The sequence below is a fragment of the Pelodiscus sinensis genome, chromosome 4, assembly GCF_049634645.1.
Source record: "Pelodiscus sinensis isolate JC-2024 chromosome 4, ASM4963464v1, whole genome shotgun sequence".
In the NCBI taxonomy this organism is placed as follows: domain Eukaryota; kingdom Metazoa; phylum Chordata; order Testudines; family Trionychidae; genus Pelodiscus; species Pelodiscus sinensis.
The window spans coordinates 133,209,272-133,220,286 of NC_134714.1; the positions used below are offsets into that span (position 1 = coordinate 133,209,272).

Genomic DNA, 11,015 nt, shown 5'->3' on the forward strand with positions numbered 1-11,015 from the left:
CAGGCCTTAACTGGAAAGAACTAATGGCCAGGAACATCAGTAGAACAGTGCCTGGTTGACATCAGTGGCTTTTGCATCATCCTTTCCTCATGAACATGCAGGCTACGTCTACACTGGCATGTTTTTCCGAAAATGCTTTTAATGGAAAAGTTTTCCATTAAAAGTATTTTCGGAAAAAGCGCGTCTAGATTGGCAGGATGCTTTTGCGGAAAAGCACTTTTTGCTGAAAAGCGTCCGTGCTAATCTAGATGTGCTTTTCCGCAAAAAAGCCCCGATAGTCATTTTCACAATCGGGGCTTTTTTGCGGAAAAGAAATCTCTGCTGTCTACACTGGCCCTTTTTCTGGAACAGTTTTCTGGAAAAAGACTTTTGCCCGAACGGGAGCAGCATAGTTTTTCCGGAAAAGCACTGATGATTTCACATTAGATCGTCAGTGCTTTTCCAGAAATTCAAGCGGCCAGTGTAGACAGCTGGCAAGTTATTCCGGAAAAGCAGCTGATTTTCTGGAATAACTGGCCAGTGTAAACACAGCCGCAGGGTTTAAGAATGTTTGGATTTCTCCTCGGCATGATAACGTGACTCGGCTGTGACAGGGCTTAGGACAAGTCTGGCGCAATGGGATTTCACTGCAGCACAGGTTGGGGGGCTATTGCACCAGGTCCTGGTGTTTCAAAGGGACCCACAGCTCCCAGTTAGAATCCCAGGCCCCTTTGAAATAGCTCCGGTGCACCATTCCAAGTGGTACCAAGTTCTGGAGGGGAGGGGATGTGGGGAGGTGGTACTGGAGGTGCTGGAGGGATGGGAAGGAGGCACTGAGAAAAAATGGTCTCTGTGAGATTGAAGATCCGGCATGCCTTTCAACCAAACTCTCTGTCATTCCCACATGGCTTGTGCATAGGCCCAGGAGGCTGTGCTTTTGTCAAGTGGCTATTGTCTCCATTGCTTCTGGAGGGATTGAAACTGAACTACCCTAAGGGAGGGAGTGGCCCTAGATGGGTCACTTGTGAAGATCCTTATGACTCTGGAGGCAAGAGAGGCGGACACTGTAGGGGAGGAGACACACACGTGGAGGGGGCCAAGGAGAAGGAAAGTGGAGGCAGAGATGCACTTTGGGGTGCAGAAATACAAAGAGAAAGGAGAAAGGAATGTGATGTGGGAGCACAAGGGGTATGTCTACACTGCGTGGCTATTTTGGGATACTGGAGAAATCCCGAAATAGCTACCCCACGTTTTAACAAGCCGCCTGTTGTTTCAAAATATTTTTCCAAGTAATGGGCGTGCTATTGCGGCATCTCTGTAGTGCTTGGAATAGGGCATCATTTCGAAATCTGGCACTGTGTGGATGCACCAGATTTCAAAATAAGCCATTCTGAAATAGAATCTAAATAAGAGACAATTTGCATAACGCGAATTTCATCTCTTATTTCGAGTTTAGGGTGCTGTGTAGACCACTGTTTCTTAAACTGTGTTTTGCAGTGTGCCGCGAGGCAGTGGGAGGTGTGCCACAAAGAACAACAAGAATGTTCTTCCTCGACTTCCTGCTGTGTAGCCAGCGCCAAAAGCCAGGTTAAGCTATTTCGACGTCAGCTCCATGACTGACATAGCTGAAGTTACGTCACTTAATTCAACTTGAGCCCTGCTGTGTAGCTGTGCCCTCGCAAATCTAATGGTCAAGGTACAACAATATTCTTGGATTCTCAAATCTGGAGCAGAGTGAGGAAGCTCCCAAAATATTTTTGCTTAATATCTATATGGTTTTATAAATCAAGAGCAGAATTTCTTTAATGATGCTAAAATGGCTATTTTTCTGGGCTCTACCTACGGCAACCTGAATATTTAAGTCTTACTGACAGCGGTAGCTTTTACACAATTCCATCATTTAGGGTATGTCTACACTACCCCGCTAGTTCGAACTAGCGGGGTAATGTAGGCATACCGCACTTGCAAATGAAGCCCGGGATTTGAATTTCCCGGGCTTCGTTTGCATAAGCGGGGAGCCGCCATTTTTAAAACCCCGCTGGTTCGAACCCCGTGCAGCGCGGCTACACAGGGCACAAACTAGGTAGTTCGAACTAGGCTTCCTAGTTCGAACTACCGTTACTCCTCGTGAAATGGTTTGAACTACCTCGTGAAATGAGGAGTAACTAGGAAGCCTAGTTCGAACTACCTAGTTCGTGCCCCGTGTAGCCACGCTGCACGGGGTTCAAACCAGCGGGGTTTTAAAAATGGCGGCTCCCCGCTTATGCAAATGAAGCCCGGGAAATTCAAATCCCGGGCTTCATTTGCAAGTGCGGTATGCCTACATTACCCTCCTAGTTCGAACTAGGAGGGTAGTGTAGACATACCCTTAGAGACCAGAGATATATATATATTAGAACCCAATATCTCTCAATTTCCTTAGAAACAACCACCTGGGGCAAGAAACACGTCTTTCTAGGACCTCTGGTGAAACCACCTGAAACATAGTTGAGAATAATAATAAGTACTAGAGTAGAGTCATTTATTTGCATGTTACATCACGACAGGACTTTTCTGAAAGCAACTAATTGTACTCAAGAACATGTATTAATTTTAAAAGTAAGAATTCTCTTCTAGTCTAAGTAATCATTGGAACAACTCCCAAAGAGGGTGAATTCTCCATCCTTAGAAATTTTTTTAAATCAGAACTAGATATTTTTCTAAAGTTTCGGTTATAGCTCAAGACAGGAATTTATTCAGGCAAACCCTACGTCCAGTGTTTCAAAGGTCCAACTAGATACCCTGTTCTTAAGTAGGTCATGTTAGATGATTGACTGGTCCTTTCTAACCTTAAAATGGTTGCTTCAGATTTTATGAGCAATTAATTTCCTTTATGCTGTTGTACATTGGTTCTTATAAGATCTTTATCCCCATATTAGCTCAACATCTTCATATACCCCTTAGTCTCCTCTCTTCTAAGCCGAAAAGTCCAAGTCTTTTTAATCTCTCTTCATAAGGCAGCTTTTTCAAACCCCTAATCATTTTTGTTGCCTTCTTCTGAACCTTTTCCAATGCCAACATGTCTTTGAGATGAGGCAACCACATCTGTACACAGTATTCAAGCTGTGGCCATACTATGGATTTACATAGAGGCAATAAAATGTTTTCAGTCTGTTTTCTATCCTTTATTTAACGATGCCTAATCGTTTGCTTTTTTGACTGCCACTGCACATTGAGTGGATGTTTTTAGAGAACTATCCACAATGACTCCAAGATCTCACTCTTGAGTGGTTGTAGCTAAATTAGTCCCTATCATTTTTTATGCATAGTTGGGATTTATTTTTCCCAGTGTGCATTACTTTTTATTTATCAACATTAAAATCCACTTGCCATTTTGGAACAACCAATTGCAGAATTATGAAATAATCTGCTCATAACAATTTTTTTCTTACATCGGGTCAATTACCGGATCAGTTACCTGCTAAGCTTTCACATATAGCCTTTGTATAAAATGAAAAGAAAACTATTGATAGCTTCAGTAGATTTTTTTCCAATCCTCTTACAAAATTCATGTTAAAATAGAACAGCTGCAGAAGTTGGAGGACCATCTGCAGCTCTGCATTAAGAGGGAAACAGACTTTTCACAAAAAGACCACCAGAAAAGAATAATGGATTCCCCTAAAATTTCTTCTGAATATTTTCAGATCTCATATCTACCACCATCATTCGACACATCACATTTTTAATTTCCCTCCCGCTACCACTCCTCTGCTCCATAACTTTCTCATGGCATTTTTCACCTCTTCATTTCTCAAGGTGTAGATCAAAGGATTCAGCATGGGGGTGATAATGGTGTAGAAGACGGCCACCATCTTGTCCTCAGAGAAGGTGGTGGAAGGTCTCATGTAGATGAAGATACATGGCCCTAAAAATAAAATCACGACCGTGATGTGGGAGGCGCAGGTGGAGAGCGCTTTGAGACGCCCTTCAGAAGAGCGAGTTTTCAAGGAGATTAAGATGATGACATAAGAGACAACAAGCACAACAAAGCAGCTAAGAGAAATCATCCCGCTATTGGCCACAACTATGATGCCAACTATATAGGTGTCTGTGCAGGCCAGTTTCAGCAAAGGGTGAACGTCACAGAAGTAGTGGTCAATCTCATTGGGCCCACAGAAGGGCAACTGGGTGGTCAAGAGAGTCTGGACCATGGAATGCACAAAGCCCCCCAGCCAGGATGCCACCACCATCCAGCTGCACACGTGCCTGCTCATAATGGTCATATAATGCAGGGGTTTGCAGATGGCGATGTAACGGTCATAGGCCATCACGGTGAGGAGGAAGATCTCAGTGCACCCAAAGAAATGGATACCAAACAGCTGCGCTATGCAGCCAACAAAGGAGATGGTTTTCCTCTCCACCAGGAAGCCGGCAATCAGCTTGGGGGCGGTGACGGAAGAGTAGCAAACGTCTACAAAGGACAGGTATCTAAGGAAGAAATACATTGGGGAATCCAGTTGCTCACTGCTCTGGATGGTGACAATGATCAGCAGATTTCCCAGAATGATAAGAACATAGAAGAGTAAAAAGAGCACAAAACACAGTTGTTGTAATTTGGGATCCTGAGAGAGTCCTAGTAGAATGAACTCAGATACATTGTTTACATTCTCCATGTAGGAAAGGAGTTGAAGGGGTCAAATCAAGTCACCTGTAATGACACGGATGCAGAAATATCAATTTAAAAAATCAACATTGATGGTTGTCACAGTGAATATCACAATGTATTTGCCAAAGAAGTAGATTGAGACCAAAAAGAAACCAATGCCAATATCTCAGTCAAAGGAACACTAGAAACTGATGTTCAACTCAACATGAATTCAGTCAAGGACTACAGAACACGACCTATGAGGGAAGACTTAAAGAATTGGGTTTGTTTAGTTTAGAAAAGAGAAGACTGAGAGGGGGCATGATAACAACGTTCAACAAGTACCTCAAAGGGTATTACAAGGAGGAGGGAGAAAAATTGTTCTCCCTGACCACTAATGATAGAACAAGAAGCAATGGGCTTAAACTCCTGCAAGTGAGGTTTAGGTTGGACATTAGTAAAAATTCCTAATTGTCAGGGCGGTACGACACTGGGATAAATTACCTATGGAAGTTGTGGAATCTCCATCTCTGGAGATATTGAAGAGCATCTTGGACAGACATCTATCAGGGATGATGTAAATGATGCTTGGTCCTGCCATGAGGGCAGGGGACTGGACTTGATGGCCTCTCGAGGTCCCTTCCAGTTTTCGTGTTCTATGATTGTATGATGAGCTACATGAACATCTAGTGCAACTTCTATTGTATCATTTATATACACTCCTTGAGTCTCTTTTGCAACTGTCTCTTTTAATACAAGAAGAAGAGCTTGCCCACATTGTCCCTGGCTTCTAAATGACTGTTTTATGCACCGAGTCGCTGATTTGAACATCTGCATTTGGGACAGAAATGTAAGGAAGCGATGTAGAAAAACTGGTGCCTGCATATTTTCCATCAGAAAAATCTGGAAATTTCTCTTCTATCATAATGAATGTCATTACTAGAGTAACATATAAAGGGAAATCAGATACTGATATATTATAAATGACTACCAAACAGCTGTGCTGTCCAGACAACAAAGGAGATGGTTAGAGGCAAAAATACTGCTCTTAAATATCTCCAGAGATGGAGATTCCACAACCTTCCTAGGCGACTTATTCCAGTGTTTAACCACCCTGACAGTTAGGAACTTTTTCCTAATGTCCAACCTAAGCCTCCATTGCTGCAGTTTAAGTCCATTGCTTCTTGTCCTATCCTCAGAGGCCAAGGAGAACAATTTTTCTCCCTCCTCCTTGTGACTCCCTTTTAGATACCTGAAAACTGCTATCATGTCACCTCTCAGGGCACGTCTAAACTACGTTTTTTCGAAAGAGAAAAAAGCTCACGTTTTAAAAATCTCTCAATAATAAATACAAATTGTGTAACGGGAATTAGGAGACAGGATTTCAGAGTCATACTCCAATGTAATTATTGTGAGACTGACGGGTTCAATTGCACTAGATTGAAACCCCAATTAAAAGATTATTTTCCTTTATGTTATGTGGGTAAAAGTAAAGAAAAAAGAATTAATGTATATAAAGTATTGAGCCATACTGGAAACTTACACTGATGTAGTTGTAGATCCTAATCGTTTCTTGGAAGATGTTCTCTCCCGAGCTTTCACCAGCACCAAGGATGAAATCTTCTTATTCTATTCTCTTCCATTCTAGTCGATCTAATCTCAGCAGTGACCAGCCATCTCTAACGATAAGTGAGGACTAATTTAGTAAACGGGAGTGTTGGATGGCCCCTGTAAGCACAGAGCGATCCTTTCCTGTTCACTTCTTTCATCGTTTGAAAGCCATGGGGCAGAAATTGATCTGAAACTCTGTCTTCCCCCGATCCAACCGGATCTCTAGGAGAATGCTCTTCCTCACCTAGCTTTGAAGTGACAGCAGAAATATTAAGAGGGAATCATATAGTGGTAGCACATCACTGCCTTGGGAAATGAGTTCCCAGAGGCATTTCAAGGTGTTTCCATTGGACGCAGCTAGTGAAGAGGCCGCTAAATCATATTACTTGGGACACATCTTTCAGGCAACTTTTTTTTTTTTGCAGGATGTGCGTGCGTGTCATTTCTCCACTCAGCATTACAAGGGATAAGGCAGGGGGTTTCTACCTTTGGGCGGTGGCTCGTAAGGGTAAGCTGCTAGCTGGCCACGAGACGCTTTGTTTGCCTGCGTGTCCACAGGCATGGCCACTCACAGCTCCTGGTGGCCACGTTACACTGTTTCCAGCCAATGGGCGCTGCGGAAGTGATGTGGGCTAGGCCACCACTTCCTGCAGCTCCCATTGGCCAGGAATGGTGACCCACAGCCATTAGGAGCTGGGAGCGGCCATGCCTGTGGACCCTGTTAGCCAGCCTGTGGGTCACTCTTCCAAGCCATGCCCTGGAGTTTGAAAGGAACTTGGCTACACTGCCTTTTCAAAATTGACTTGGGTACCAAGCAACCATTGGGAATTAGGACTCTAAGGGTATGTCTACACTACCACCCTAACTCGGAGTCCGAACTAGCGGACATTTAAAAATGGCGGCACCCGGCAACATGCAAATGAAGCCCGGAAAATTCAAATCCCGGGCTTCATTTGCAAGTTCGTATGACTACATTAACCACCCTAGTTCGAACTAGGGTGGTAGTGTAGACATACCCTAAGTGCCTAAATCAATAGGATTTAGCAATCTAGGTCGCTGAGGCCCTTGTGAAACTGAGCAGAGCTACCCCTAAATATCTTTCCCAAATCTGGCCTTTAGTCCCTTTGGTTTTTCTGTGCCTCACACTTACAACTGGACATGCAGGAGTGGGAAGAAGGGGTGTGGAAGTGCTGCAGCATCCCTCCGTTTTTCTGTACCTCAAGGGTGTGTCTAGACTACATGGCTCCATCGACAGAGCCATGAAGATGACGCAGGATGACAAAAGGAAATGAAGCGGAGATTTAAATAATCGCCGCTTCATTTAAATCAAAATGGCCACTGTGCTGTGCCGATCAGCTGTTTGTCAGCACAGCGCGGCAGTCTAGATGGGGATCTTCCGACCCCAGAACCCTTCGTTTCCTGAGGCATAAAGGATCTGCTGACGAAGGGTTCTGGGGTCGGCAGATCCCCGTCTAGACTGCCCCGCTGTGCCAACAAAGAGCTGATCGGCACGGGGCGGCGGCCATTTTGATTTAAACGAAGTGGCGATTATTTAAATCGCCACTTCATTTCCCTTTTTCTAGTAAACTAATCTACATGGCTTCATCAACGGAGCCGTGTAGTCTAGACGTACCCCAAGAGGGACCCAGCCACCAACCCACACGAGGAGGTCTGCTACCACCTGGAGTCCCAGACACTGACCCTGCTGCCTCTGGAAGTCCCTGACACCAGCCCCATGGACTCCGTTGAAGGCCTTAGGTCCTTCTCGGTGGGGGTTCCATTGCTGGCCGGGCTCCCAGCAGCTCCACTGCTGGTTCCATGCCCCCAACCAATGGCCCCATGCCTGGGACGCCGCAGCCGCCTGTAGCATGGCCCCAGCCTGGGGCAGAGAGGGGCAGCATAGAGGGGGGAAAGTAATTACTTTACGTCATGAGCATGTACAACAGAAACATTGTTAAATCTCTTCTTTAAGTGATTGCGTAGGAGGGGTCTGTCTACACTAGCCCCCTAGTTCGAACTAGGGAGGCTAATGGAGGCATTCAAAGTTGTAAATCAAGCCTGGGATTTAAATATCCCGTGCTTGATTTCCATCTTCCCGGCCGGTCGCCATTTTTGAAATTTACAAGCCCGGACTAACTGCCCACGTCTACACGCGGTAGGGACCCGGTAGTTCGAATTAAAGCCCCTAGTTCAAGCTACCTGTTAAGCCTTCTTGCAGGAGGAATAACAGGTAGTTCGAACTAGGGGCTTTAATTCAAACTACCGGGTCCCTGCCTCATGTAGACGTGGGCAGTTAGTCCGGACTCGTAAATTTCAAAAACGGCGACCGGCCAGGAAGATGCAAATGAAGCCTGGGATATTTAAATCCCAGGCTTGATTTACAACTTTGAATGCCTCCATTAGCCTCCCTAGTTCGAACTAGGGGGCTATTGTAGACATACCCCTCCTATGCAATCACTTAAATAAGAGATTTAACAGTGTTTCTGTTCTACATGCTCATGACATAAAGTTGCAGGACTCAATGGTGACCAGAACGGGGCCCCTAGACGTAATGGTTTAGTAAGTTCCGCAGCAGAGACATTACAGCAAAATTGATTCAGGGGGGCTCTGGGGAAATGCATACCCAAATGAGTCCTGCCACATTTTTGTCACAGGACGTTGCTTACATCCCACCCTATGACTGCTCTCGACCTACAGCTGGAGTGGAAGGAGGACCCAACCCAAGTGGAACATCTAGCACTACCCGTGATGCTGTGTTCCTAGGGTGAAAGTCAGTGAAAGATTCATTAGTACCCGGATCAAACCCCAGGCCGATTTATGGGGTGGCTGCTCATTGTTCACCTGTGCAAGATATGTATTGGGGATAAACACACTCACCCACAACCTCACTTAACGACTGGTGGAACCAGGCCTGCATTGGTCGATAAAAAGAGACTTCTGATGCTAGCCTAGATGCAATGACACAAAACCAAGACTGTGACAACTCTCTCGGGCGATGGCTACACTATAGCTTTTTTTCGCAAAAAAAATTTCCTCAATTTGCGTAGCATTTTCCGATTGCTTTTCCAGAAGAGGCTTTTCCGACATTTGGCCCTGTATAGACGGAGTCAAATGGCGGAAAGGCCTCCCTCCTCTTTCAGAGGAGCCCTTATTCCTCATAGAACGAGGCATACATGACTCCCTGAAAGAGCATGTCTGCTCTTCTGCGAAAAAAAAGCAAAAGAGCAAATGTGTTTTCTGGACGCGGTGGAGTTCCCGTAAGAACCCCACAGTGTAGACATAGCCTCAGAGCAGGAACACTGCAAACCCAAACTATTTTTTACAAACAGGATTCACTGGGCCTTAGACGTGGGTTTTGCTTAATGAATCATTTATCAAATAAAACAGATTTCCTTTGAATGAATTTGGTATTTATAAGGAATGGGTAGTAAATTGGGCCAAATGCTATTCATTTCTAGGTTGTTCGCCAGCTGCTCATCCTGGCTTTTTAGTGTTTGCCGGTTGTTCTTTTGTGAGACAGGACAGCTAAGCCATATGATCTACCTCCCACTCCCTGCTTGAAGGGATGAAGATGAAACTTTTTCATCTGGAGAATGATGAAAGGTAGAAAAGTGCTTTTTCTGAGACCAATTTTCAGGAGAATTTGCAACAAAATCTATAAAAGGTTTGGAGTTTGCAATCTCACGAACATGTCGGTGGTCATCAAAATGCTGAAATCACAGAAAACAAACAGACCTTAATGGATTACTGTGACCCAAAATTGTTACTTTGGTGGTAGATACATTCAATCATTTTTTGCTCGTTTTACTTTAACTATTGGACCAGACATAGGAGATAGGCTAATATGAGTGAAGCAAACAAACCTCTAATTTTGTAATTCTTTTGTTCTGCTTTTACTTCAGTGTCTGGAGATTCCACTAATTGTTGTTATGCCTGGCATATTCTCAGTCTGTAGCCAAGTCATTAAGCGAATGCAATAGTAAAAATTAGTTTGCGTGAGTCACTTGCAGAACTTTTTTTTTTCCAAAGAAGTTTTAATTATGCCCACTGGACCTATGCTAAGTATCTCTGAAAGTCACCATGGTATCTCTGTGTTGAGGTTTATCTGGGATAAGAACAAAGTTATATAAAAAAAAGTTTTCATCTAAACTGAGTCCTACTTCAATGATCAAAAAGTTCTGAATTGAACCAGCAACCTCCAGAATTTTTAAGCTCACTGGATTGCAAAAATGTGCAAATAAAATATGAAGATTCCATATTTTGCAGAAATCAGTTCTGACGGCGTTGGAATCAAGCATTTTGCCCATTGATCCATAAGTGATCTGTATGATTTTGGCATACATTAGTGAAGCTGTAGGATACAGAAAATGCTCACGCGCATCCAAAAGTTTAAGAGTGGAGCGGGTTGGAAAATTGTTAAAATCTTTCTGTCAACATCATATCAAAGTAAATGTTTTTCATTAAATCAAACTGATTTCAATGAAAATTCCCATGAAAACAAATCATCACAAAATAGTGGTTTTGGTTAAAAAACAATTATTTTCAGAAAAAAATATCAAAACTTTTGTTTTGAATTTCTTCTACTTTATTTTCATTGTTATGATACTTACATTATGTATTGGTGCAGAATTGTCAAATGATAGCATAATGGGACATTTCATGTCAAACTATGATTGTATAATTGTCAACTTTTTATTATTTAAAATATTAAGAGTAGCTGTTATTTAATTCAGATTGAAACATCACATATGGCTGGCATGATGGTGGCAGGTCTGTTCCTGATGGAGATGGAAACAAATTC

General features: G+C 43.5%; 1 protein-coding gene across 1 annotated transcript; it reads right to left on the reverse strand.

The window, feature by feature from the left end:
• Nucleotides 1-3,692: 3,692 nt before the first annotated feature.
• On the reverse strand, nucleotides 3,693-4,643 carry LOC102454444 (olfactory receptor 4S2-like). Its single transcript, XM_006116437.3, has one exon. It carries the CDS (start codon nucleotides 4,629-4,631, stop codon nucleotides 3,693-3,695), a length of 939 nt encoding a protein of 312 aa, XP_006116499.1. The 5' UTR covers nucleotides 4,632-4,643.
• Nucleotides 4,644-11,015: the final 6,372 nt, after the last annotated feature.

Excerpts from the sequence above, each read along its gene's own strand:
- LOC102454444 (XM_006116437.3), bottom strand. The coding sequence starts at position 4,631 with ATGGAGAATGTAAACAATGTATCTGAGTTCATTCTACTAGGACTCTCT.